The sequence below is a fragment of the Lepisosteus oculatus genome, chromosome 12 (genome assembly GCF_040954835.1).
Source record: "Lepisosteus oculatus isolate fLepOcu1 chromosome 12, fLepOcu1.hap2, whole genome shotgun sequence".
In the NCBI taxonomy this organism is placed as follows: Eukaryota; Metazoa; Chordata; class Actinopteri; order Semionotiformes; family Lepisosteidae; genus Lepisosteus; species Lepisosteus oculatus.
The window spans coordinates 39537037-39564984 of NC_090707.1; the positions used below are offsets into that span (position 1 = coordinate 39537037).

General features: G+C 54.0%; 3 protein-coding genes across 3 annotated transcripts; 1 reads left to right on the forward strand and 2 right to left on the reverse strand.

Moving 5' to 3' along the window:
• Nucleotides 1-4526: 4526 nt before the first annotated feature.
• LOC102694498 (endoplasmic reticulum resident protein 27) lies at nucleotides 4527-14178 on the reverse strand. The gene is made up of 7 exons (XM_069197195.1): nucleotides 12499-14178; nucleotides 9973-10058; nucleotides 8233-8370; nucleotides 7552-7668; nucleotides 6754-6879; nucleotides 5546-5743; nucleotides 4527-5047 (listed from the first exon to the last, which is right to left on the reverse strand). The coding sequence occupies exons 1-7, from the start codon at nucleotides 12560-12562 to the stop codon at nucleotides 4994-4996; spliced, it is 783 nt and encodes a 260-aa protein (XP_069053296.1). The 5' UTR covers nucleotides 12563-14178; the 3' UTR covers nucleotides 4527-4993.
• Nucleotides 14179-14677: 499 nt separating this feature from the next.
• LOC102691894 (retinal cone rhodopsin-sensitive cGMP 3',5'-cyclic phosphodiesterase subunit gamma) lies at nucleotides 14678-21528 on the forward strand. The gene is made up of 4 exons (XM_006636937.3): nucleotides 14678-14787; nucleotides 18307-18461; nucleotides 18544-18584; nucleotides 19584-21528. Exons 2-4 carry the CDS (start codon nucleotides 18316-18318, stop codon nucleotides 19658-19660), a joined length of 264 nt encoding a protein of 87 aa, XP_006637000.1. The 5' UTR covers nucleotides 14678-14787; nucleotides 18307-18315; the 3' UTR covers nucleotides 19661-21528.
• Nucleotides 21529-22998: 1470 nt separating this feature from the next.
• LOC102694308 (GTPase IMAP family member 8-like) lies at nucleotides 22999-27896 on the reverse strand. Its single transcript, XM_069197188.1, has 4 exons — nucleotides 27023-27896; nucleotides 24694-25581; nucleotides 23524-24311; nucleotides 22999-23181 (listed from the first exon to the last, which is right to left on the reverse strand). The coding sequence occupies exons 1-3, from the start codon at nucleotides 27051-27053 to the stop codon at nucleotides 23548-23550; spliced, it is 1683 nt and encodes a 560-aa protein (XP_069053289.1). The 5' UTR covers nucleotides 27054-27896; the 3' UTR covers nucleotides 22999-23181; nucleotides 23524-23547.
• Nucleotides 27897-27948: the final 52 nt, after the last annotated feature.

Here is a 27948-nt window from a genome sequence, read left to right on the forward strand (position 1 = left end):
ATGTGTGAGTGTGTGTTAGTGTGTGTGGGTGTGTTTCTGGGGTTATGTCAGGACACAGGGAGCCTGTGTTGTATTATCTGTGTACCACAGTGTGGTGGATTGTGTGAGAGTGTGTCAGAGTATTTGAGAGTGTGTTAGAGTGTGTGAGTGTGTGAGTCTGTGTTAGTGTGTGTTAGAGTATATGAGAGTGTGTTAGTGTGTGTGTGTTAGAGTGCGTGGGTGTGTTTCTGGGTTTATGTCAGGTTACAGGGAGTATTATCTGTGTATCACAGTGTGATGGATTGTGTGAGAGTGTGTCAGAGTATTTGAGAGTGTGTTAGAATGTGTGTTAGAATGTGTGAGTGTGTGTTAGTGTGTGTTAGAGTATATGAGAATGTGTTAGAGCATATGAGAGTGTGTTAGAGTGTGTGAGTGTGTGTTAGTGTGTGTCAGAGTATTTGAGAGTGTGTGAGTGTGTGTTAGAGTGTGTGAGTGTGTGTTAGAGCATATGAGAGTGTGTTAGAGTGTGTGAGTGTGTGTTAGTGTGTGTCAGAGTATTTGAGAGTGTGTGAGTGTGTGTGAGTGTGTGTTAGAGTGTGTGAGTGTGTGAGAGTGTGTGAGTGTGTGTTAGAGTGTGTGAGTGTGTGTTAGAGTGTGTGAGAGTGTGTGAGTGTGTGTTAGAGTGTGTGAGTGTGTGTTAGAGTGTGTGAGTGTGTGTTAGAGTGCGTGGGTGTGTTTTTGGGGTTATGTCAGGACACAGGGAGTCTGTGTTGTATTATCTGTGTATCACAGTACATTCCATAGAGTTTCTGCTCCCCCTCTGTCTCCCACCTCAGTGCTCCCCTCCTCCCCCTCTCTCTCTTCCTTCCTCTCTCCCCCTCTCCCTCTGCCTCTCTCTCCCTCCCTCTCTCCTCTCCCTCTCCCTCTCGCTCAGTCTGTTCATCTCTCTTGCTGGGAGCGGCGCCAGGAACAACAGCAGACACTTGGCCTGTCAGCACAGCACACACGCCTGATCCCAACCCCAGATATGCATTACACACTCACGCACACACACACACATACAGAGGCACTGCAGAGCCACACACTCACACAGTCACACGCAGATACAGTAGGTACATTACCGACACATACCAACACACTGCAGAGACAGGTCCTACACAGCACACTGCAGGGACAGGTATGCAGTTGCTTCAGGCACAATCGTCACAGGCAGGAATACTGCCTCTGCCCTCTCCCTGCCTGTCAGTGCTGTGTGTCCTATTTCTATAAATGTCACTTGTTGTGTTTATGTCCAGCTTTTTTTCACGCCAGTGTATTTCAGCTCAGACAGAGATTGTCTTCCATCCGCCCGTGTTTCCTGCTGGCTAACGAGCCCCACTAATTACACCAATTAGCAATGACTTGACATTTTGGAGGGATTTCCAGCAACCACTGACCTCAGTGCCTTTCGCTGGGGCACTGGCAGCGAGAGCTGTGTGTCTCTCAGGAGCACAGGGCCAGCGACAGAGCTGCGTGTCTCTCAGGAGCACAGGGCCAGCGACAGAGCTGCGTGTCTCTCAGGAGCACAGGGCCAGCGACAGAGCTGCGTGTCTCTCAGGAGCACAGGGCCAGCGACAGAGCTGCGTGTCTCTCAGGAGCACAGGGCCAGCGACAGAGCTGCGTGTCTCTCAGGAGCACAGGGCCAGCGACAGAGCTGCGTGTCTCTCAGGAGCACAGGGCCAGCGACAGAGCTGTGCTGGGAAACCTGCGTGTTTTCTCAGGCTCCTAGAGATTCATCACAGTCCTGGACTTTCCTTCTAATGCTGAGTGACCGGCCACGCACTGGTTTATCTGTCTGTCTTTCTCTCATAGGGAACCTATCTGTCTGCCTGTCTCTCTGCCTGTGTCTGTGTGTGTCTGTCTCTGTCTGCTCCCTCTCTCTCTGTTCTCTCTGGTGCTCTGTCCTGGTCTGGGTCTGGGTCTGGAGGGGTGTGGGTAGACACCACTCTCTCGGGTCTTGGCTGAGCTGTCTGTGAGGGGCAGTCCCTTCAGGGTCAGTGTGCAGATCTCTTCGTCCCTCACACACTGTCTTCACTCTACTGGGTCCAAACCAGAGGCCTGCAGTCTATTGCTCATGGTGTAAACTTCTGTTGACTCACAGAAAGAATTCAGTGTTCATTAATATTACTATCACACAGCAAGTTCTTCCTTTCCAAGAAACACACATGGTTTTCCTCTGGTGCAGTATAGTTTATGTACAGACTTAAACACTATTGGCAGTAAAGCTTTCAATGCATTTGTTTTTGTTTTTCTGGCAGCAGACTTCATTTTCATAACTTTTGTTACAATCATCAGCTGTGAAAAGGCAAAGAGCACTGAGAGATCACAGCAGAGTCACACTGACCGGAGAAGAGACAGGCTCACTGTTCCTCAGGCTGGGACAGGAGATCGCATACTGGGCAGCCAATTCAACTGAGCTCCCTCCTCCCTCTCCCAGTAGGACTGGGAGCTGTTCTGATTCTGGCAGTTGTGGGAATTATGGGATTCTCTCTCTCATCCTAGCGTTAATCCCGCTTCAGCAGGGTCTGCTTGTCGGCACGCCAGTCTCCATTTGGTGGTTTGAACCAAATCTTTGAGCTGACGTTGCCGTTAAATGGGACCGAGAAATACTCCAACCGGCACATCGCTCCGCCTGCCATCGGAGGGGGAGGAGAACAAAGTGATGTAGCCAATTCATAGAGGGGGATTATTAGGAGGCATGGGAAATTACACCCCTACTCGAGGGGTGAAACACCCTGGCATTTTTAATGACCACAGAGTGTCAGGACCTCGGTTTTACGTCTCATCTGAAAGGCGGAGCTCGTTTTTACAGTATAGTGTCCCCGTCACTATACTGGGGCATTAGGACCCACACGGACCGCAGGGTGAGCGCCCCCTGCTGGCCCCACTCACACCTCTTCCAGCAGCAACCTTAGTTTTTCCCAGGAGTCTCCCATCCAGGTACTGACCAGGCTCACACCTGCTGAGCTCCAGTGGGCTGCCAGTGGTGAGTTGCAGGGTGACGTGGCTGCTGGCACTGTGGGAATTCTGGGATTAGATTTGTATATTTAGGGAAGAATGTTTCTCTAATCCCAGAGTATCTGTCACAGTGCAGTAGGAAGTGCACCTCTGTCTCTATTTCTCCCCGCTGGCAGTGGGAGCACAGCCTGTCCTCTCTGGGCAGACAGGTCTGCCTGTGTCCAGTGTCTCTGGCCAGGCTGTGGTCACTGAGCCTGTCCTCTCTGGACAGCCAGGTCTGTCTGTGTCCAGTGTCTCTGTCCAGGCTGTGGTCACTGAGCCTGTCCTCTCTGGACAGCCAGGTCTGCCTGTGTCCAGTGTCTCTGGCAAGGCTGTGGTCACTGAGCCTGTCCTCTCTGGACAGCCAGGTCTGCCTGTGTCCAGTGTCTTTGGCCAGGCTGTGGTCACTGAGCCTGTCCTCTCTGGACAGCCAGGTCTGCCTGTGTCCAGTATCTTTGGCCAGGCTGTGGTCACTGAGCCTGTACTTCGTCAGAGTCTGTTTCTTTTTGCTGTTTCTTATCTTGGTCAAATATTCAGCTAGCGTGTGTTGTGTGTTTAGTGTTCCAGTTCATGTTGTGTTGTGTGTCCCAGTGTGAGGGATCCTGTTGTACTCTTACTCGCGCTCCCTGGTCTGCTCCTCTCCCGGCCCTGTGGTTTCCCCTCTGTAATCACCACAGCGCTGCGTCGGCTCGCTGTCAGGGCGCCAGCGGCACGCGAGGACACGCCAGCCACTGCCTTGAGGACACTGTCCCAGCTGAGACAGCAAACCGCACGGAGCACCGGCATGCCTGAGCGTCTCACACACACACACACACTCTGTACATCTCTTACACACACACCTACTGCACACACTGCACACACACACGTACTGCACACACTGCACACACACCCGGTACACACTGCATATCCGCAACAAACACACACACCTACTGCACACACATACTGCACACACACACTGCACATGCATACTGCACACACACTTCGCACGCATACTGCACACGCACACTGCACACACACACTCATTGAATACATACACACCGCACACGCAGACTGCACGCACACACCCACACACACTGCACATCTCTTACACACACACGTCATGCAGAACTGCACAGATGCTGCACATCTGCAACACACACACTGGACGCACACACCCACACACACACTGCACACACGCACACTGTACACGCACACACTGCACGCACACTGCATACACACACTGTACACGCACACACTGCACACACACTGCACACACACTGCACACACACTGCATACACACTGCATACACACTGCATACACACACTGTACACGCACACACTGCACACACACACTGCATACACACACACTGCATACACACACACTGCACACACACACTGCATACACACACTGCATACACACACTGCATACACACACACTGTACACGCATACTGCTCACACACTGCACTCTGCCTGTCACCACTCCACACACAGACAGTTGCTCTTCACCGAAATTAATTTACAGCTTTTCCATCTTCACCAGGTGTGAGATTTATTACCTCATGTTGTCATATCAGACCTTCTCAATGGGGCAGAAGTCCATTCTGCGTTGTGCGGTCAATAGCCTGTAGGCTACATCTCGGATTCCAGATCACAGCATGGACTACATCTCAGTCTACAGGCTACAACCTTGAACACACAGACTACAGATTACAGCCCAGACCAAAGTGTAGAGTTTAGACTGCAGGTTACAGCTCAGACTACAGATTACAGCCCAGACCAAAGTGTAGAGTTTAGACTGCAGGTTACAGCTCAGACTATGGTGTACAGTTTAGACTACAGATTACAGATTACAGCCCAAACAACAGTTTACAGATCAGATTACAGTTTACAGTCCAGACTACAATGTACAGCTCAGATTACAGATAACAGCTCAGAATATAGTTCACAGCCCAGACTATAGATAACGGATCAGAATATGCTCTCTGTCCCCTTTACAAAACTACAGCTCAGATTTGCTGTGGGTTGCCGCGGATGTTGGAGGATCATTCTGCTCCTGTAGAAAAATCATACAGATTATTGTAAAGATAAAAACATGCACAGAGATAAAGAGGTCAAATGAATATTAATTAGCTCTCAAGGTTTCACAAAATTGGAAATCAGAAGCATCAAAGGACACTTGACATGAGCATGAGAGATTGAGAGCCAGGTGTGGGTGACTGATGTGGGACCGACAGTGACCGGAGGGGGAGAAGAGGTCTAACAGACCAGCTGTTAGAGGAAGGAGGAGAGACGGAGAGAGGTCAGGGAGTGTAGCAGGCAAACAGAGGGAGAGAGGATCATTACTGAGCAACACTGAGCTGTCTGAGGAGTACAGAGAGAGGAGAAGAGACAGAGAGAGGAGAAGAGACTGAGAGCAGGAGAGGGAGAAAGGACTTGAAGAATTCAGACAGCAGGAGAGTTAATTACATTCAGTGTCTCTAACAAGAATGAAAAGAAGTTTAATTGGTGTCATCCTAATTGAGATCATGTGACGTGCTGACAGGTGGCTGACCTGCAGATCCCCTCTCAGGTACGAGTAACAGAACTCCTGCACGTGCTCAGTGGTGACTTCCTGTGCCTGCATGAGCCACTTCCTGTCTGTCTGGGTGTCATACAGGCCCACTGCAGGGAGGTCATGTGACTTCAGCCCAAAGTACTCCAGTGAGCGCCTGTTGGAACTGACAGCTCCATCTATCAGCACGAAGAGTAACTGCAACACAGCACAGCAACACCAAGATAATTACAGTCCAGTACAACACAGCAACAATAACACCCTGCAGTACAGTACAGTACAGCTACACTATAACACACTGCAGCACAGCGCAGCAACAATAACACACTGCAGTACAGTACAGCTACAGCTACACTATAACACACTGCAGTACAGTACAGCTACACTATAACACACTGCAGCACAGCGCAGCAACAATAACACACTGCAGTACAGTACAGCTACAGCTACACTATAATACACTGCAGTACAGTACAGCTACACTGTAACACACTGCAGTACAGTACAGCTACACTATAACACTGCAGTACAGTATAGTACAACTACACTATAACACACTGCAGTACACCACAGCTACACTATAACACACTGCAGTACAGTACAGTACAGCTACACTATAGCACACTGCAGCACAGTACAGTACAGCTACACTATAACACACTGCAGTACAGTACAGCTACACTATAACACTGCAGTACAGTATAGTACAACTACACTACAACACACTGCAGTACACCACAGCTACACTATAACACACTGCAGTACAGTACAGTACAGCTACACTATAGCACACTGCAGTACAGCACAGCTACACTATAACACACTGCAGTACAGCACAGCTACACTATAACACACTGCCGTACAGTACAGCTACAGCTACACTATAACACACTGCAGCACAGTACAGTACAGCTACACTATAAAACACTGCAGTACAGTACAGCTACACTATAACACAATGCAGTACAGTACAGTACAGCTACACTATAACACACTGCAGTACAGTATAGTACAACTACACTATAACACACTGCAGCACAGCACACACAGTGCTGCTGGGAGCCAGTGTACATCTAGATCGTGGGCCAGCTGCTGGCCGGGCCAGTCGGGATTGATGCTGTCCAGCTCGGCTCAAACCCAGTGAGCTGGGCAGACACGCTGAGCGCAGCACAGCGCCAGGGCGGCGCGGTCCGGCAGGAAGGGCTGACCTGTCCTCTGTACTGCGGTGCCAGCGCCCTCAGGAGCTCCCTCAGCTGGGCAAACCCGGCACTGCGCTTGTCCGCCAGGAGCAGCAGGTGAGCTCTGACCGGGGAGCTGAACAGGCCCACTGCTGTCTGCAGGACAGGCCAGAGTCAGTCCGCTGGTGTGAGACCTGGAGCTCAGGCAGAGAGAGAGAGAGACACAGACAGGCAGGCAGAGAGAGAGAGAGACTGACAGGCAGACAGACAGAGAGACAGACAGGTGTGTTCTGCTGTACCAGAGACAGACAGACAAACAGACAGACAGGTGTACTCTGCTGTACCAGAGACAGACAGGTGTGCTCTGCTGTACCAGAAACAGCCAGACAGACAGGTGTGCTCTGCTGTACCAGAGACAGACAGGTGTGCTCTGCTGTACCAGAGACAGACAGACAGACAGACAGACAGACAGGTGTGCTCTGCTGTACCAGAAACAGCCAGACAGACAGACAGACAGGTGTGCTCTGCTGTACCATAGACAGACAGACAGACAGACAGACAGACAGACAGGTGTGCTCTGCTGTACCAGAGACAGACAGACGGGTGTGTTCTGCTGTACCAGAAACAGCCAGACAGACAGGTGTGCTCTGCTGTACCAGAGACAGACAGACAGACAGACAGACAGGTGTGCTCTGCTGTACCAGAGACAGACAGACGGGTGTGTTCTGCTGTACCAGAGACAGACAGACAGACAGACAGACAGACAGACAGACAGACAGGTGTACTCTGCTGTACCAGAGACAGACAGACAGGTGTGCTCTGCTGTACCATGTCATTGTACTCAGTGAGGTAGTAGAGCTCGTTGGTGCGGATGAACCTGGTCAGACCATCAGAGTCGATCTTCATTCTTTCCTGGAGCTGCAGGTTCTCCTGATGACTGTCTGTCTGCGGGGAAACACTCTGTTTACTGTGTTTGTACACTGCAGGACACAGAGGTGCAGACCTGTTGTTACAGACTGAGTGTCTGTTCAGAAGTGATGATGATGATGAAGGGTGTCAGTGTGGGGCTCTGGGTGACTCTATCCTCTCTCCAGCGCCAGTGTCCAGTCTCTGTCTGTAACCCCACTGTCCCCCTGACACAGGACACAGAGGTGCAGACGTGTTGTTACAGACTGAGGGTCTGTTCAGGAGTGATGATGATGATGAAGGGTGTCAGTGTGGGGCTCTGGGTGACTCTATCCTCTCTCCAGCTCCAGTGTCCAGTCTCTGTCTGTAACCCCACTGTCCCCCTGACACAGGACACAGAGGTGCAGACGTGTTGTTACAGACTGAGGGTCTGTTCAGGAGTGATGATGATGATGATGATGAAGGGTTATTGGGCTCTGGGATGTTACTAGACTGACTGCAGGTGAGAGACAGGTGTGTGACGGGTGTGACTGGGGTGTAACAGGTGTGAGACAGTTGTGTGACGGGGTGTGACAGGTGAGACAGGTGTGTCCCTGCGGTTACCTGTCTGAAGATGGACACGGTGTCTCCTGTGATGTTGTAGAGCTGCCAGACCTCTGGCTCACTGCAGAGGGCGAAGGGCAGGGTCTGCAGTCTCGACGCTACTGACAGAAACTCCTGGAATCCCTGGCCCCCGTCCTCCTGAGGCAGAGAGGAACCGTGAGGCGCCCTGACAGCTCACCCCACTGGGCTGACCAGTGAGTCAGTCAGGGTCCCCACAGCAAAACCAATACAATTCCCATAAACACATCTACAGACATTTACACATGAACATATGGAGCATTACTGAGAGACAGGCTCACTGTTCCTCAGGCTGGGACAGGAGATCACACACTGTATTATTATTATTGAGAGACAGGCTCACTGTTCCTCAGGCAGTGACAGGAGATCACACACTGTATTATTATTATTGAGAGAAGCTCACTGTCTGTTCCTCAGGCTGGGACAGGAGATCACACACTGTATTATTATTATTGAGAGACAGGCTCACTGTCTGTTCCTCAGGCTGGGACAGGAGATCACACACTGTATTATTATTATTGAGAGACAGGCTCACTGTCTGTTCCTCAGGCTGGGACAGGAGATCACACACTGAATTATTATTATTGAGAGACAGGCTCACTGTTCCTCAGGCTGGGACAGGAGATCACACACTGTATTATTATTATTGAGAGACAGGCTCACTGTCTGTTCCTCAGGCTGGGACAGGAGATCACACACTGTATTATTATTATTGAGAGACAGGCTCACTGTCTGTTCCTCAGGCTGGGACAGGAGATCACACACTGTATTATTATTATTGAGAGACAGGCTCACTGTCTGTTCCTCAGGCTGGGACAGGAGATCACACACTGTATTATTATTATTGAGAGGCAGGCTCACTGTCTGTTACTCAGGCTGGGACAGGAGATCACACACTGTATTATTATTATTGAGAGACAGGCTCACAGTCTGTTCCTCAGGCTGGGACAGGAGATCACGCACTGTATTATTATTATTGAGAGACGGGCTCACTGTCTGTTCCTCAGGCTGGGACAGGAGACCACATACTGGGCTGCCAGTTCATCTCCTCCCTCTTCCAGTAGGATTGGGACCTGTTGTGATTCTGGCAGGTGTGGGAATTCTGGGATTAGTTTTGTTAATTTGGGGAAGAATGTTTCTCTAATCCCAGAATATTTGACACAGTGCAGTGGGAAGTGCACCTCTGTCTCTGTCTCTCCCAGTCTCTCTCTCACCCAGTCTCTCTCTCACCCAGTCTCTCTTTCTCTCTCTCTCCCAGTCTCTCTCTCTCCCTGTCTCTCTCTCTCTCCCTGTCTCTCTCTCTCCCTGTCTCTCTCTCTCTCCCTGTCTCTCTCATCCCAGTCTCTCTCTCTCCCAATCTCCCTGTCTCTCTCTCTCCCTGTCTCTCTCTCTCCCAGTCTCTCTCTCTCCCAGTCTTGTTTACTGTGGTTTGAAGAGCGAAGGGATGCTGGTGCCAGAGCCCACAAGCCTCTACACGCCCTCACTTCCTGTGCCGCCCGCTCGCCCCCCCGCAGGAAGTCTGGCCAAGGCTCGGCATTCTGGGACCGACACCCATTCCGTAACCACCGCAACAGACACTTCCTGTGTCCCGCTGGGCCACCGCGGTCAGGAGGAAAACAAACATCCAGAGGAGCTATAAATACGCCTGGGCGCAGTCTGGTGAACTCGGGGCGACCTGCAGCAGGAGCTCGGGGCGCCCCCACCCCCACTCCTCTCGCTCACCTTGAAGAACCCGACGACCACGACCTCCGCCGACGCCACGAGCTCCTGCGCTGCACCGACGTCCCGCAGCCTGACGGGGGCGCCGTCTGGAGAGAGAGAGAGCAGCAGTGGTCAGTGTTGCCTGGGTCAGTGGCTCAGGTGGACAGTGAGAGCAGCAGTGGTCAGTGTTGCCTGGGTCAGTGGCTCAGGTGGACAGTGAGAGCAGCAGTGGTCAGTCTTACCTGGGTCAGTGGCTCAGGTGGACAGTGAGAGCAGCAGCAGTGGTCAGTGTTACCTGGGTCAGTGGCTCAGGAGGACAGTGAGAGCAGCAGCAGTGGTCAGTCTTACCTGGGTCAGTGGCTCAGATGGACAGTGGGAGCAGCAGTGGTCAGTCTTACCTGGGTCAGTGGCTCAGGTGGACAGTGGGAGCAGCAGTGGTCAGTGTTACCTGGGTCAGTGGCTCAGGTGGACAGTGGGAGCAGCAGTGGTCAGTCTTACCTGGGTCAGTGGCTCAGGAGGACAGTGAGAGCAGCAGTGGTCAGTCTTACCTGGGTCAGTGGCTCAGGTGGACAGTGAGAGCAGCAGTGGTCAGTCTTACCTGGGTCAGTGGCTCAGGTGGACAGTGTTACCTGGGTCAGTGGCTATGGTGGACAGTGAGAGCAGCAGTGGTCAGTGTTACCTGGGTCAGTGGCTCAGGAGGACAGTGAGAGCAGCAGCAGTGGTCAGTGTTACCTGGGTCAGTGGCTCAGGAGGACAGTGAGAGCAGCAGCAGTGGTCAGTGTTACCTGGGTCAGTGGCTCAGGTGGACAGTGGGAGCAGCAGTGGTCAGTGTTACCTGGGCCAGTGGCTCAGGAGGACAGTGAGAGCAGCAGTGGTCAGTCTTACCTGGGTCAGTGGCTCAGGTGGACAGTGGGAGCAGCAGTGGTCAGTGTTACCTGGGCCAGTGGCTCAGGTGGACAGTGAGAGCAGCAGTGGTCAGTGTTACCTCGGTTAGTGGCTCAGGAGGACAGTGAGAGCAGCAGCAGTGGTCAGTGTTACCTGGGTCAGTGGCTCAGGTGGACAGTGGGAGCAGCAGTGGTCAGTGTTGCCTGGGTCAGTGGCTCAGGTGGACAGTGGGAGCAGCAGTGGTCAGTGTTACCTGGGCCAGTGGCTCAGGAGGACAGTGAGAGCAGCAGTGGTCAGTCTTACCTGGGTCAGTGGCTCAGGTGGACAGTGGGAGCAGCAGTGGTCAGTGTTACCTGGGCCAGTGGCTCAGTTGGACAGTGAGAGCAGCAGTGGTCAGTGTTACCTCGGTTAGTGGCTCAGGAGGACAGTGAGAGCAGCAGTGGTCAGTGTTACCTGGGTCAGTGGCTCAGGAGGACAGTGAGAGCAGCAGCAGTGGTCAGTGTTGCCTGGGTCAGTGGCTCAGGTGGACAGTGGGAGCAGCAGTGGTCAGTCTTACCTGGGTCAGTGGCTCAGGAGGATAGTGAGAGCAGCAGTGGTCAGTGTTACCTGGGTCAGTGGCTCAGGTGGACAGTGAGAGCAGCAGTGGTCAGTGTTACCTGGGTCAGTGGCTCAGGTGGACAGTGGGAGCAGCAGTGGTCAGTCTTACCTGGGTCAGTGGCTCAGGTGGACAGTGAGAGCAGCAGTGGTCAGTGTTGCCTGGGTCAGTGGCTCAGGAGGACAGTGGGAGCAGCAGTGGTCAGTGTTACCTGGGTCAGTGGCTCAGGTGGACAGTGGGAGCAGCAGTGGTCAGTGTTACCTGGGTCAGTGGCTCAGGAGGACAGTGGGAGCAGCAGTGGTCAGTCTTACCTGGGTCAGTGGCTCAGGAGGACAGTGAGAGCAGCAGCAGTGGTCAGTGTTACCTGGGTCAGTGGCTCAGGTGGACAGTGAGAGCAGCAGTGGTCAGTGTTACCTGGGTCAGTGGCTCAGGTGGACAGTGGGAGCAGCAGTGGTCAGTGTTGCCTGGGTCAGTGGCTCAGGAGGACAGTGAGAGCAGCAGTGGTCAGTGTTACCTGGGTCAGTGGCTCAGGAGGACAGTGAGAGCAGCAGTGGTCAGTGTTACCTGGGTCAGTGGCTCAGGTGGACAGTGAGAGCAGCAGTGGTCAGTGTTGCCTGGGTCAGTGGCTCAGGTGGACAGTGGGAGCAGCAGTGGTCAGTCTTACCTGGGTCAGTGGCTCATGTGGACAGTGAGAGCAGCAGCAGTGGTCAGTGTTACCTGGGTCAGTGGCTCAAGGGGACAGTGAGAGCAGCAGTGGTCAGTCTTACCTGGGTCAGTGGCTCAGGTGGACAGTGAAAGCAGCAGTGGTCAGTCTTACCTGGGTCAGTGGCTCAGGTGGACAGTGAAAGCAGCAGTGGTCAGTCTTACCTGGGTCAGTGGCCGAGGTGGACAGTGAGAGCAGCAGTGGTCAGTCTTACCTGGGTCAGTGGCTCAGGTGGACAGTGAGAGCAGCAGTGGTCAGTGTTACCTGGGTCAGTGGCTCAGGTGGACAGTGAGAGCAGCAGTGGTCAGTGTTACCTGGGTCAGTGGCTCAGGTGGACAGTGAGAGCAGCAGTGGTCAGTCTTACCTGGGTCAGTGGCCGAGGTGGACAGTGAGAGCAGCAGCAGCAAAGGCAGTGGGAGGCTCAGCATGGCTGGGGCGGTCAGGACGATCGGCCAGGCGGTCAGGCAGGCGGTCAGGACGATCAGGCAGGCGGTCAGGCAGGCGGTCAGGCAGGTGGTCAGGCAGGTGGTCAGGCAGGTGGTCAGGCAGATCGGCCAGGCGGTCAGGCAGGTGGTCAGGCAGGCGGTCAGGCAGGCGGTCAGGACGATCGGCCAGGCGGTCAGGCAGGCGGTCAGGACGATCAGGCAGGCGGTCAGGCAGGCGGTCAGGCAGGTGGTCAGGACGATCAGGCAGGCGGTCAGGCAGGTGGTCAGGCAGGCGGTCAGGCAGGTGGTCAGGCAGGCGGTCAGGCAGATCGGCCAGGCGGTCAGGCAGGTGGTCAGGCAGGCGGTCAGGCAGGTGGTCAGGCAGGCGGTCAGGCAGGCGGTAAGGACGATCGGGCAGGCGGTCAGGCAGGTGGTCAGGCAGGCGGTCAGGCAGGTGGTCAGGCAGGCGGTAAGGACGATCAGGCAGGTGGTCAGGCAGGCGGTAAGGACGATCAGGCAGGTGGTCAGAGTGATCAAGCAGACAGGAGTCTCTGCTTGCTCTCAGCCTCCAAGTGTCGGTGTCTAGCGAGTGGCGCTCAGATGCTGATCTTTAAACCCCCAGCGGCGCCGGCAGGCCTGTCAGCTGACCGGTCAGGGTGGCCTGACTGGCTGGCCGCTCTCAGCGCTGCTGGGAAGAGCACAGGTGCTGCTGAGAGCCGCAGGTGCACGTGGACCAATCAGCTGCAGGCGTGTGGGAGCTGGGGCCTCTGGGGGCGGGGCCTCTGGGGTCATCTGGGGGCGGGGCCTCGGGCTACCGGTTCTCTTCCTTCACCCTGGAAAAAGTTTCCTTCCTGTGACCGACCGACAGACCAGAGGAACTCAAAAAGTCTCTGGACAGCCAGGTCTGCCTGTGTCCAGTGTCTCTGGCCACCCTGTGGTCACTGAGCCTGTCCTCTCTGGACAGCCAGGTCTGCGTGTGTCCAGTGTCTCTGGCCAGGCTGTGGTCACTGAGCCTGTCCTCTCTGGACAGCCAGGTCTGCGTGTGTCCAGTGTCTGTGTCCAGTTTCTATTTGCTGGCTTTAGTCTCTGGACAGTCAGGTCAGAGCACATACTGCACACACACACACTCAGAGCACATACTGCACACTGCACACAAACTGTACACACTGCACACACACAGAGAACACACAGCAGACACTAGCCTGTCTCAGGGCTGCTCTGTGAACTCTTCTCATGGAAATGCCTGAGAGTCAGATTAGTTCAGTCCAGATGTAAAACAAGCCATATCAGCGCCCTGCTCCCACTGAGCCACATTGACCAGAGAAGAGCGCAGATCACAGAGACAGGGACGGTTTCCAGCTGGAAATCCTCTCTAATGCCTCCCTCTGCTGGTCGGGCCTGGGAATGACACCCTTTGTCCTCCAAAGCCAGAATTGGTCATTCCTGAGTTTCGCCACAAGGGGGCGGTGTTCGTCTGGCTGTGCTCACCCACCAGTCAGCACGTGTGGAGGATTCACGGGGGAGCTGAGCTCACGGCAGGCTTGGCCTCGCCTGGCTGCACAACCCTCTTGCAGTCACTCAGGCCCCTCCATCCGGACTGAGCTACAGCAGAGCCAAGCACAGAGGTCAGGACTGAGCTGGGACCCTGACCCGGGGCCTGCGCGGGGCTTTCTGAGTCAGACCCCCGCGGACACACGCGGACACACGCACAGCGCAGTGGCTGAATCCCCTCACGCACACACACACACGCCGATTAGGAGCTGTAAATACAGAAGCCCACAGCGCGGCTCCCCTGCCCCACGCTAACTGCGGCTCATCCCATTAGCAGCTCGTTAAGACCCTGAGCAGATTAAGGTGCAGAATCGAGACTCCTGCTCCTGCCTCCCTCCTCCTCTCCTCTCCTCCTCTCCTCTCAGCAGATTAAAGTGCAGAATCGAGACTCCTGCTCCTGCCTCCCTCCTCCTCTCCTCTCCCCCCTGGACACATGCAGCGGACAGGCGAGCTCTGTCCTGCCCTGATCCTCCTCGCCGGGCTGAGCTCGTCCCCTGAGGACCCCAGGCGGAGCGCTGTGATTGGGAGGGCGGGGGGTGCGTGGGCGGGGGGATAAGGGCTATTTAAAGGGGGCGTGGGACAGGCTCGGGGATCACAGCGACCCACACAGAGGGACGTCCATCAGAAGCAGCCGAGCCGCCCGGAGGACCTCAGCAGCACAGCGCAGAGCCAGTCAGGTGAGGAGTCTGAGAGCTCCCCTCGTCTGCCCTCCCTGTCCCTCACCCCGAGCCTGTAGAACTGGGACACCCCACTCGCCTCGAGACTGTAGATCTGGAGTCACCTAGCCCATCCCGAGACTGTAGATCTGGGGTAATCCTGTTCACCCCGAGACTGTAGATCTGCGATCACCCTGCTCACCCTGAGACTGTAGATCTGGGGTCACCCTGCTCGACCCGAGCCTGTGGACCTGAGACCCGTAGGGTGACCCTGCTGGCCCCGAGACTGTAGGTCTGGGGTCACCCCCGCTGGCCCCGAGACTGTGGGTGCCCACACCCCTCTCTCTGGCCTGGGCTGTATGACCAGAGTGAGATGGTTGCTCTGCTCTGGGCTGCAGCTGGACAGAGCAGCTCAGTGGACATCCGAGGGGACAGAGCGGCGCTCTGCGTCCAGCCTGCAGGGGGAGTCCTCTGCTCGCCCCACTGAACTGTACCATCAGCCCACAGGACGACACAGGACGCCCACACCAGCCCCCCCACCCCTGGCCATCCCCCCTGGGACGACTCGTCCCCTTACATCACCCTCCCGGAGATCAGCTCTTAATGCCTTAACGAGCTTAACGAGGATGAGGGGGGAAGACAGCTACTGCGAATTAGGAGGGGAGCCGGGGATGGAAATAGGGATCAGGGGGGAGAGAGAGGATCAGAAAGAGAGAGGGGGTTCAGTGGGAGACAGAGGCAGACTTCATGCACAACGATGTGTTATAAAGAGAGACATAAACAGAGTTTCACCAGCAGCCTGCTGTTTGTTTTTTAAAGGGATTGGCTCATTCCCGAATTGCTGATTCCCAGGCTAATTGCAGCAGGAAGAGGCTCTATCTGTGTCAGAGCCGGGAAGGAGAATGTGAGCCACTCATCCGCTAATCCCAGATCAGATCAGGGATTACAAGAGTGTGGCAGAGAAAGAGACAGGAAGAGAGGGAAGGGACAGTGTCTGTATTATAGTGTGGGAGTGTGTGTATTAACCCCTCTCTCTCTCTCAGTGCAGTGTCAGTGTACAGTAGTGTGCAGGAGGAGTGTGTGTATTAACCCCTCTCTCTCTCAGTGCAGTGTCAGTGTACAGGAGTGTGCAGGAGGAGTGTGTGTATTAACCCCTCTCTCTCTCAGTGCAGTGTCAGTGTACAGTAGTGTGCAGGAGGAGTGTGTGTATTAACCCCTCTCTCTCTCTCAGTGCAGTGTCAGTGTACAGTAGTGTGCAGGAGGAGTGTGTGTATTAACCCCCCTCTCTCTCAGTGCAGTGTCAGTGTACAGTAGTGTGCAGGAGGAGTGTGTGTATTAACCCCCCTCTCTCTCAGTGCAGTGTCAGTGTACAGTAGTGTGCAGGAGGAGTGTGTGTATTAACCCCTCTCTCTCTCAGTGCAGTGTCAGTGTACAGTAGTGTGCAGGAGGAGTGTGTGTATTAACCCCTCTCTCTCTCAGTACAGTGTCAGTGTACAGTAGTGTGCAGGAGGAGTGTGTGTATTAACCCCTCTCTCTCAGTGCAGTGTCAGTGTACAGCAGTGTGCAGGAGGAGTGTGTGTATTAACCCCTCTCTCTCTCTCAGTGCAATGTCAGTGTACAGTAGTGTGCAGGAGGAGTGTGTGTATTAACCCCTCTCTCTCTCAGTGCAGTGTCAGTGTACAGTAGTGTGCAGGAGGAGTGTGTGTATTAACCCCTCTCTCTCTCAGTGCAGTGTCAGTGTACAGTAGTGTGCAGGAGGAGTGTGTGTATTAACCCCTCTCTCTCTCAGTGCAGTGTCAGTGTACAGTAGTGTGCAGGAGGAGTGTGTGTATTAACCCCTCTCTCTCTCAGTGCAGTGTCAGTGTACAGTAGTGTGCAGGAGGAGTGTGTGTATTAACCCCTCTCTCTCAGTGCAGTGTCAGTGTACAGGAGTGTGTATTAACCCCTCTCTCTCTCTCAGTGCAGTGTCAGTGTACAGTAGTGTGCAGGATGAGTGTGTGTATTAACCCCTCTCTCTCAGTGCAGTGTGAGTGTACAGTAGTGTGCAGGAGGAGTGTGTGTATTAACCCCTCTCTCTCTCTCAGTGCAGTGTCAGTGTACAGTAGTGTACAGGAGGAGTGTGTGTATTAACCCCTCTCTCTCTCAGTGCAGTGTCAGTGTACAGTAGTGTGCAGGAGGAGTGTGTGTATTAACCCCCCTCTCTCTCAGTGCAGTGTCAGTGTACAGCAGTGTGCAGGAGGAGTGTGTGTATTAACCCCTCTCTCTCTCAGTGCAGTGTCAGTGTACAGTAGTGTGCAGGAGGAGTGTGTGTATTAACCCCTCTCTCTCTCTCAGTGCAGTGTCAGTGTACAGTAGTGTGCAGGAGGAGTGTGTGTATTAACCCCTCTCTCTCTCAGTGCAGTGTCAGTGTACAGTAGTGTGCAGGAGGAGTGTGTGTATTAACCCCTCTCTCTCAGTGCAGTGTCAGTGTACAGTAGTGTGCAGGAGTGTGTGTATTAACCCCTCTCTCTCTCTCAGTGCAGTGTCAGTGTACAGTAGTGTGCAGGAGGAGTGTGTGTATTAACCCCTCTCTCTCTCAGTGCAGTGTCAGTGTACAGTAGTGTGCAGGAGGAGTGTGTGTATTAACCCCTCTCTCTCAGTGCAGTGTCAGTGTACAGTAGTGTGCAGGAGTGTGTGTATTAACCCCTCTCTCTCTCAGTGCAGTGTACAGTAGTGTGCAGGAGGAGTGTGTGTATTAACCCCTCTCTCTCAGGGCAGTGTCAGTGTACAGTAGTGTGCAGGAGGAGTGTGTGTATTAACCCCTCTCTCTCTCAGTGCAGTGTCAGTGTACAGTAGTGTGCAGGAGGAGTGTGTGTATTAACCCCTCTCTCTCAGTGCAGTGTCAGTGTACAGTAGTGTGCAGGAGTGTGTGTATTAACCCCTCTCTCTCTCTCTCTCTCAGTGCAGTGTACAGTAGTGTGCAGGAGGAGTGTGTGTATTAACCCCTCTCTCTCAGGGCAGTGTCAGTGTACAGTAGTGTGCAGGAGGAGTGTGTGTATTAACCCCTCTCTCTCTCAGTGCAGTGTCAGTGTACAGTAGTGTGCAGGAGGAGTGTGTATTAACCCCTCTCTCTCAGTGCAGTGTCAGTGTACAGTAGTGTGCAGGAGGAGTGTGTGTATTAACCCCTCTCTCTCTCAGTGCAGCGTCAGTGTACAGTAGTGTGCAGGAGGAGTGTGTATTAACCCCTCTCTCTCAGTGCAGTGTCAGTGTACAGTAGTGTGCAGGAGGAGTGTGTGTATTAACCCCTCTCTCTCTTGGTGTCAGTGTACAGTAGTGTGCAGGAGGAGTGTGTATTAACCCCTCTCCCTCTCAGTGCAGCGTCAGTGTACAGTAGTGTGCAGGAGGAGTGTGTATTAACCCCCCTCTCTCTCAGTGCAGTGTCAGTGTACAGTAGTGTGCAGGAGGAGTGTGTGTATTAACCCCTCTCTCTCTCTCTCAGTGCAGTGTCAGTGTACAGTAGTGTGCAGGAGGAGTGTGTGTATTAACCCCTCTCTCTCTCAGTGTGTAGAGATGAACACACAGCCCCCTGCAGGAAGTGCCCTGTCAGCTCCTGCACCCTTGGATGCAGGTTCCACCCCCAAGAAGGGGCCCCCCAAATTCAAGCAGCGCCAGACCCGCCAGTTCAAGAGCAAGCCCCCCAAGAAGGGAGTAAAAGGGTGAGTCTCCACGGAGAGCTGGTTCTTCAGCTAGGTGATGAGTGTCACAGGGGTGACCTTTGCTCTGTGTCATGTCCTGCAGGTTCGGAGATGACATCCCGGGAATGGAGGGCCTGGGAACAGGTATGGAGCCCTGCGCTGCTGCCCCCCTGTGGGACACACACGCACACACACTCGGCTGGGTGCATACGTCTGGTGGCCTGTAGTGGGTGCTGTAGCCTCAGTTTACATAACACTACCTGTGCCTGAAAGGCATTGTGGAAGAGCAGGTTCTGCAACAGCACCACACAACTCGCTGCAGTGCTCTGTAGAACAGTGAGGTAGAGTACTGTCCTGCAGTACCACACTCTCCTACAGTAAAGTACTCCTCTACAGTATCACACTCCCCTACAGTATCACACTCCCCTACAGTAAAGTACTCCCCTACAGTATCACACTCTCCTACAGTATCACACTCTCCTACAGTATCGAACTTTTCTACAGTATCACACTCTCCTACAGTAAAGTACTCCCCTACAGTATCACACTCCCCTACAGTAAAGTACTCCCCTACAGTATCACACTCCCCTACAGTATCACACTCTCCTACAGTAAAGTACTCCTCTACAGTATCACACTCCCCTACAGTATCACACTCTCCTACGATATCACACTCTCCTACAGTAAAGTACTCTTCTACAATATCACACTCTCCTACAGTAAAGTACTCCTCTACAGTATCACACTCCCCTACAGTATCACACTCTCCTACGATATCACACTCTCCTACAGTAAAGTACTCCCCTACAGTATCACACTCTTCTACAGTATCACACTCTCCTACAGTAAAGTACTCCCCTGCAGTATCACACTCCCCTACAGTATCACACTCCCCTACAGTAAAGTACTCCCCTACAGTATCACACTCTCCTACGATATCACACTCTCCTACAGTAAAGTACTCCCCTACAGTATCACACTCTCCTACAGTATCGAACTTTTCTACAGTATCACACTCTCCTACAGTAAAGTACTCCCCTACAGTATCACACTCCCCTACAGTATCACACTCTTCTACAATATTTACAGTCCAGCACTGCCCTGCCTCCTCTCGTTCTCACTGCTGTTCCTCTCTTCTCTCAGACATCACGGTCATCTGCCCCTGGGAGGCCTTCAGTCACCTGGAGCTGCACGAGCTGGCCCAGTTCGGCATCGTCTAGCCCTCCTCCTCTTCCTCCTTCCTCAGTAAGCCTCCAAACCTTCCCTGCCCCCCCACCCCCCATCGTGTGTCACATGCAGTTTGAATAAAGAACAAGACATAGAAAAGACAGTCAGACCCAGATCTGAACAACAGCTGAACAGACACTCATTCTGTAACAAAGGGGTCGTCTCTGCCAATTCTCCTCTCGGATTCCTCCCCAGACTCAGAGAGGAGACACCGACATCTCCCTGACACCTCCCTGCGTCTCCCCGGTGCTTCCCTCTTTGCCCACTCCCCCTCCTCCACCTGAGGGACAAGCCCAAGGCTCAGATAGACATTTACTGAAAGATATATTTATTTTGTTTTATGCATGTACTATATGCTAGTTTATTTATATATTGATCTGTTCAGAAAAAGATTTTTGTTCGTTCTGGGGTTTTTCTTTTAATTTTCTTGGTAGATGAAGCTCTTCCGGGAGAGACAGGGAGAGGTAGAGAACGGACCTGCAGGTCGTGGTCTGGGAGTGAAGAGTCTGTGCTGCTCCCCCAGTTTGACTTGTGCTGTTGTCTTTTCTCCCACCTTACTGACGTAATTAACTAGTGACCTAAAGAAAGTGATTAATTGATCTTCCGTCATGATGCTTGATCTCAAAAGAATCGAATCACTAAATCTCTAACGAACCTCTAACGAGTGTAGCTGTGTCTTTACTCTTCTCCTGACACCTGCAAACACAAATGGAAAAGTCATAAAGAAAACAGTCCATGGCTGTTAGAACCTTCTCATTTTACCTTCAAACTGGTGTTTAACCAACAATGAGCTAAAAATCCAACCCCATCACACAATCCAAGCGCAGAGTCAGTCGATACCAATGGCCTGCTTGCTGACCGCTCAATCACAGCACAGTGACCAGCACCACCCTGTACAGGACACATACGGGTATTTGAACCACATAAAACACAACTAGGAAGCAATTAGGTGTGGCAATTTTACACGTTTGTTGTGCTGAATTCCAAAAGTGACAGCGCCCCCTGCAGGGTGGGGTTGACTACTTCAGGCTGAGTCACCGCCCCTTGGCACTAGCCCAGCACTAGGCTCCAGGGACACCAGTGTCCTTCGTGACACTAATCGTCCAGTCATGACACTATTGGTCCAGTGCTGATTAGTAATGATGCTAATAGTCCACTACCGGTCCAGTCACCGTCCAGTAATGAGACCGCTGGTCCAGTCATGGTCCAGTAACGACACTACCGGTCCAGTCATGGAGCAGTACTGGCGCTGTCCACTGCTCCACTGTGGTGCTCCCTGGAGTCTCCTGTCCAGTGACCCTGCAGGAGCTGGGCTGCAGCCTGTTAGCACACACAGCAGGAACCCACAAACACACTGGAGGACAGGCTGGGGCCACAAGAAATCGGGGACCCTGGAGAGCTCAAGGGACAGACAGACAGCCGATCCCTCCACCCCCACTGAACCCCGACCTCACCCTCCCAGGACTGAAGGGAACCTCCTCCCAGACTCGTCTCCCAGTCCCCAGGACCCCAGCACCGGCCCCCCTCCCTTCAGCACCGCTGCGCCCAGCCCTGGTCACCCGGTCCAGCCTGCTGTCCAGCAGGAGAGAGTGAGGAGGCCCTGGTCACTCGGTCCAGCCTGCTGTCCAGCAGGAGAGAGTGAGGAGGCCCTGGTCACTCGGTCCAGCCTGCTGTCCAGCAGGAGAGAGTGAGGAGGCCCTGGGCACTCAGTCCAGCCTGATGTCCAGCAGTCCAGGGAGAGAGTGAGGAGGCAGGGCTCTGGGGTGCCATAGTGACCTAATGTTACCATGGTTACTAATGAACTATGTCACCATCTGACTCTCCCTCCAGTTCAATAAACCTGTGCTGTTGTGTCAGATAACCTGGGCGTCTCTGCTGCCTCTTTTCTGTTCTTCCCAAACCCTGCAGCATTTCTGATTTCATCAATTGAGATGTTTTTCCTGGAGTCAAAAAAACATTTCCCAAACATACAGCTGATACAGACTGAGACCTCACGCTGAAGCAAAGGGACATACCGCAACTACACACTCAACAGCACACACTGACACACGAACGCATACACGTCCTCTTTTCTGAATGATAGACACTGATACACACTGACACACAAAAACACACACTGATACACAAATGCGCACACTGATAGATACTGACACCCTCACACAGATTGACAATGGAGTGGATCAGACTGCTGCACACTGGGAGTCTGACTGACAGCACTGTAAACCCTGGAGTGGATCAGACTGCTGCGCACTGGGAGTCTGACTGACAGCACTGTCACACCTGGAGAGGATCAGACTGCTGCACACTGGGAGTCTGACTGACAGCACTGTAAACCCTGGAGTGGATCAGACTGCTGCACACTGGGAGTCTGACTGACAGCACTGTAAACCCTGGAGTGGATCAGACTGCTGCACACTGGGAGTCTGACTGACAGCACTGTCACACCTGGAGTGGATCAGACTGCTGCACACTGGGAGTCTGACTGACAGCACTGTAAACCCTGGAGTGGATCAGACTGCTGCACACTGGGAGTCTGACTGACAGCACTGTAAACCCTGGAGTGGATCAGACTGCTGCACACTGGGAGTCTGATTGAGATCAGATTAAATCCTGGAGAGGAACAGACTGACTGTCAGAGCCTCTGTGACGGGTTTGGGTGATACAGTCTCTCTGCTGTTTTACAGCTCAGCTTTATCGCTGTTCCAGGATTCTTATTTCAATAACGTTTCATAAAAATAAACTTTCTATTTTCTTACAATTGCGCCGTGCGATGTACGTGATGCTTTTAAAAGTGCTACCTGTGTCTCCAGAGCGCAAACGAAGCTCTTGTGCTGCAGATGGAAATGTCCGTCTCCACACGCCCTCCCAGAGCGCACGTCTCCGGGTCTCCACTTACACGGTTCGGTTTTTTATACTTCACCGGTAGAATTCCCCTCGTGCACTTTTGAATGTGCGTGCCCACGGTATTTTAGTGTGCGCCACATCGTTTCCATCTGCGGCTCGTCTTGACACAAGGACAAAACGAAAGAGCACACTCGCTGCTGAACCGAAGACCGAATTCCTGTGCTTCCAGCCAGGGGAGAAGGAAGCTGGATCATTATATAACACTTTATACAGCAATGCGATTTAACTTCCATTTGACACCCCTCTCCCCCTCCTGACTGAGCCCGACTTCTGAATGTTCAGACACGTTCACCCTGTACTAAACACAAATGCTACACGCTGAACAAGGGGACAGTAAAAAGGCATTCATAGTCTCTCTAAACCAGGGCTCTCCGGTAACAGCAACACATTTAGCAATAATAAATGCAAACAAAAGAGACTATCAGAGTAAGAGTGGGAAATGATTTTATTACAATTCCCTGGCGCCACAGCTGTTCTAGATAAGGCAGGTGAATGCAGCCAGTCCAGCGGACAGCTGAGTGAACACATAGCAACGTTTTTACAGCCCAAATCCTGTTCTCCTCTCACTGGAGTCTCTCAAGGCTTCTCCCCGGAACCTCAGCTCCACACACTGCAAAACAGCACAACGGCACTGTGAGGCACTCTGGACTCCACTGGCACAATCAGTGAAAAACCAACAAGCTCCCAGTGGGAGACTCCACTGTACTGTGAGTATAGAGCCTGGAGAAGAGGCAGCAGCTCAGTGATGCAGCAGTAACACTCCCAGTGGGAGACTCCACACCCACAGCTCAGCTCTGTACTGTGAGTATAGAGCCTGGAGAAGAGGCAGCAGCTCAGTGATACAGCAGTAACACTCCCAGTGGGAGACTCCACACCCACAGCTCAGCTCTGTACTGTGAGTATAGAGCCCGGAGAAGAGGCAGCAGCTCAGTGATGCAGCAGTAACACTCACAGTGTGTTGGTGCGGAAAAGGTGCTCATCCCTGCTGTTGCTCCTCCTGACAGGCAGATCCGGGTTCTCTTCCTCTTTCTCCTGCGGCTTCAGTGCCTTCATCATCCTCCTGATCATCTCCACTGCGGCGCCTCATCCTCTCCACCTCCTGATGAACCTCCTCATTCAGGAAGACCTCTCCGCTGTTCTCCGCCAGCAGCTGCTCGATCTTCTCCAGCAGCTCAGTGACCTGAGTGCTGTCCTGCCTGTTCTGGTTGTTGAGAACATGATACCTGTTCCCACATTTCTGCAGGAGCCACTGCAGGTCCTGCCCTCCGGTCTGGATGTGCTGCTCCAGGGCTGTGTCTCCCAGCCTGTCCCCCCAGGTGAACAGCAGCAGCGTGTGTCTCCACGCTGTCTTGCCCAGGAGCTCCAGGTGCTCCTTCGCTGAGGTCCTGTCGGTGACCGAGCCGAGAGGAGTGACCAGGAGGATGGCGTGGGGTCCCGGGGGACAGAGAGACGCACTGCGCACGACCTCCTGTCCAACCTGCTGTTGCACCTCCTCTACAATATACCAGCCTGGGGTGTCGACCACAGTGACCTGCCGCCCTGCCACCTCCCCCTGTCTCCTCACGCTCTGCTCCGTTCCTCTGCAGCTCACAAACTCCTTCCTGCCCAGGATGGTGTTTCCTGCTGAGCTCTTCCCAGCTACTCTCTCCCCCAGCAGCACGATCCTCAGCTCCGAGAGCCGCTGGGCCTCGTGGGAAACAGCCCGTCCCTCCTCTGTCCCTGCAGCCTGGACTCCCGCACCTGTCCGGGAGAAAGAGCACCGCTTATTCCCCAGGGGTTCGGACAGACGCCCCAGCTGGCAGGGTGATATCAGGGCGACCTGTTCAGGGAAGAGGTACACTGGACCCCAGTGCCCCCAGTGGGCTGTGTGGGCTGGAGCTCCTCCTGAAACAGAGGGTCCAGACTGCCCGCTTGGTCTCAGCTCAGCGCCTCCCTGTGTCCCGAGCCCCGCTGAGCTCAGTCAGCAGAGGCCGCCGGTCCTCACAGCCCCTGAAACTCACCCGGAGACACAGGCCCCCGTCCCCCAGGGGCGGACCGCAGAGCTCCCTCTCCCTGGCGTCACTCGCTCCGGTCCCGTCGGAGAGCCGGACGGGAGGAGCAGCTCGAGATGACGCAGACTCACCCGCAGGAAGCCCCTCTCCTGGGAGGGCTTCCATCGTCTGCCTCTTCCCTCTCTCTTCCTCCAGCGCCTCTCCTTCCTCTGCTGGCGTCTCTTCCATCACCCAGCACTCCCTGTCTTCTCTCCATTCCTGCTTTATTACCAACACAGGCCTGCGCATCCCCTGCCTCCAAACAGCCTGCGTCCCGCGGGAATGGCCCGCCGTCTCCCTGGGCACGCACAGCGCGCGGCCCCCCTCCGCCAGCTCCGGAGCCGTCTTCCTGTCGGGGTGACAGAACGAGCCCCCGCTCTCCGCCAGCAGCTGCTCGATCTTCTCCAGCAGCTCAGTGACCTGAGTGCTGTCCTGCCTGTTCTGGTTGTTGAGAACATGATACCTGTTCCCACATTTCTGCAGGAGCCACTGCAGGTCCTGCCCTCCGGTCTGGATGTGCTGCTCCAGGGCTGTGTCTCCCAGCCTGTCCCCCCAGGTGAACAGCAGCAGCGTGTGTCTCCACGCTGTCTCGCCCAGGAGCTCCAGGTGCTCCTTCGCTGAGGTCCTGTCAGTGACCGAGCCGAGAGGAGTGACCAGGAGGATGGCGTGGGGTCCCGGGGGACAGAGAGACGCACTGCGCACGACCTCCTGTCCAACCTGCTGTTGCACCTCCTCTACAATATACCAGCCTGGGGTGTCGACCACAGTGACCTGCCGCCCTGCCACCTCCCCCTGTCTCCTCACGCTCTGCTCCGTTCCTCTGCAGCTCACAAACTCCTTCCTGCCCAGGATGGTGTTTCCTGCTGAGCTCTTCCCAGCTACTCTCTCCCCCAGCAGCACGATCCTCAGCTCCGAGAGCCGCTGGGCCTCGTGGGAAACAGCCCGTCCCTCCTCTGTCCCTGCAGCCTGGACTCCCGCACCTGTCCGGGAGAAAGAGCACAGCTTATTCCCCAGGGGTTCGGACAGACGCCCCAGTGAGAGCAGCTGTCCTGGGTACGGAGCCCCAGCAGAGCTGGCAGGGTGACACTGGGGTGTCTGGTTCAGTGGCAAGGGTACACCCACCCAGTGAGTGCTCTGTGCCCCCGTCCCTGCAGGTCTGGGCTCCACTGACCTTCCCCGGAGGCAGTGGGATCACCTCGGGCCCCCCCACACTGGGCAGGGGGCCGCCGTCAGGCCGGGGGTCAGACCCTGACCTCACCCACCGCAGGAGCCTGCACCCCCGCAGGAGACAGGTTGTGGCTCTCCTCAGTGCGGCGGGTTACCCCAATAAAGCTCACTGCTGGAACTGCAGCTCTTCTCCGCCTTGATCAGGGGTGACAGAGTCCCTGTCACCCAAGCTGGTGAGATACTGTGGACAGCAGTGCTTCACCCTGGGCCTTGGACACTTGGACGCTTGGACACTTGGACTTTATGTGGCTGTATTGTCATACAACACGTTTCCTTGTCCCACCTGTACTCGCTCTGTGCTCCAGAACGCACAACATTTCTCTCTTGTGACTCAAGAGTCCACTGCTCTCAGCTACAAACCAGCTCTCTGGGCGTGAAACAACAGCCCTCGACTCGGGGCAGCGAGGAGCAGGGGCTGCAGTCAGGACCAGGAGGAAGTGTCGGGGCTCAGCAGAGCCCAGTGCGTGAGGTTCTGTCATGCTAACATGATTCACGCCAGACTGAGCTTGAATACAGGCCCAGAGAGCCCTAAAGGCATCAGTATAGAGCACAAATCACACAGCTGTCAGCCCATTACAATATTCACACCCAGAGCAGCTCCTGGCTCCGGATGCCTTCATCCCAGGTCTTGAATTCAGACAAACACTGAGACGTGTTTTGATCAGGATACTGTTAGAAGTCCTGTGCAGAATAGATTCTCAACAGGAACAGGGACTGAAAAGAGACTCACTACAGTTTTCACAGTGAATTTTCAGTTTCATTCATTCAGTTTGATTAACACAGAGCTGTGTTTCTATCCCAGAAATTTCGAAAGTGATCCAGAGGTGCTGTCCTGTGCACAGTATAGGGAGACAGTCACACAGCAGAGAGACTCACCAGGGTCCAGTGTAGAGAGAGACAGTCACACAGCACAGAGACTCACCAGGGTCTAGTGTAGAGAGAGACAGTCACACAGCAGAGAGACTCACCAGGGTCCAGTGTAGAGAGAGACAGTCACACAGCAGAGACTCACCAGGGTCCAGTGTAGAGAGAGACAGTCACACAGCAGAGAGACTCACCAGGGTCCAGTGTAGAGAGAGAGTCACACAGCACAGAGACTCACCAGGGTCCAGTGTAGAGAGAGACAGTCACACAGCAGAGAGACTCACCAGGGTCCAGTGTAGAGAGAGACACTCACACAGCAGAGAGACTCACCAGGGTCCAGGACTGTAGAGGACTTGTCCATCTGTCAGGATGCTGTGAATATAGCTCAGACCCTAGTCTTGTTGTGATCCAGGTGAGTCTCTACAGGTGAACCTGTTTCTCTGCCCCACAAGAGAAATGTAAGGCATCGCAGTCAGACAGCAGCTGCTGGTGCCCAGACTTGTTCAGAGGACACCACCCTGCCTTCTCCTCCCTCCAAACTGTCAATATCGGGAGTGAAGGGAACATCTCATTGAAAAAGACACACCTGCTGCAGTCTGAGCTTGTGAATGGACTCATCTTAAATAAAAACACCCCTCACAAGATATAGAAACCATTATAACCCACAGTGGGAGACTCCACACCCACAGCTCAGCTCTGTACTGTGAGTATAGAGCCTGGAGAAGAGGCAGCAGCTCAGTGATGCAGCAGTAACACTCTCAGTGGGAGACCCCACACCCACAGCTCAGCTCTGTACTGTGCGTATAGAGCCTGGAGAAGAGGCAGCAGCTCAGTGATACAGCAGTAACACTCCCAGTGGGAGACTCCACACCCACAGCTCAGCTCTGTACTGTGAGTATAGAGCCTGGAGAACAGGCAGCAGCTCAGTGATACAGCAGTAACACTCCCAGTGTCACACCTCAGCATGTCTATGAAACAACCACAGGGACCCAAACAAGTTGCATCAGTTGTATTGAAACTCATCTGGCTGGAAACTGTACTTTTATTCCCAAAGGCAAATTGCACAGGAGGGAGGGCCATCTCCCTGCAAACAAGCTTGGACCTGCAGCCCTGTGGGAGCCTGGTATGAGCCTGCAGAGACTGACAGGGGACAGGCCCAAACCCCCAGCCCCGAGACTGACAGGGGACAGAGATCACAGGTCTCCCATAAAACACCTCTGAACACAACTGGCGGTCACAGGTCACGCCAACAAAAA

Coding starts and splice junctions, on each gene's coding strand:
- LOC102694498 (XM_069197195.1), bottom strand. CDS start 12,562: ATGCTGAGCCTCCCACTGCCTTTGCTGCTGCTGCTCTCACTGTCCACC. Junction 7,669..8,232: donor CCGTGTCCATCTTCAGACAG/GTAACCGCAGGG, acceptor GTTTCCCCGCAG/ACAGACAGTCATCAGGAGAA. Junction 5,744..6,753: donor CACCGCAGTACAGAGGACAG/GTCAGCCCTTCC, acceptor GCTGTGTTGCAG/TTACTCTTCGTGCTGATAGA.
- LOC102691894 (XM_006636937.3), top strand. CDS start 18,316: ATGAACACACAGCCCCCTGCAGGAAGTGCCCTGTCAGCTCCTGCACCC. Junction 18,462..18,543: donor CCCAAGAAGGGAGTAAAAGG/GTGAGTCTCCAC, acceptor CATGTCCTGCAG/GTTCGGAGATGACATCCCGG. Junction 18,585..19,583: donor AATGGAGGGCCTGGGAACAG/GTATGGAGCCCT, acceptor CTCTTCTCTCAG/ACATCACGGTCATCTGCCCC.
- LOC102694308 (XM_069197188.1), bottom strand. CDS start 27,053: ATGGACAAGTCCTCTACAGTCCTGGACCCTG. Junction 25,582..27,022: donor CTCTACAGTCCTGGACCCTG/GTGAGTCTCTCT, acceptor TCTCCCGGACAG/GTGCGGGAGTCCAGGCTGCA. Junction 24,312..24,693: donor AGGAGAGGGGCTTCCTGCGG/GTGAGTCTGCGT, acceptor TCTCCCGGACAG/GTGCGGGAGTCCAGGCTGCA.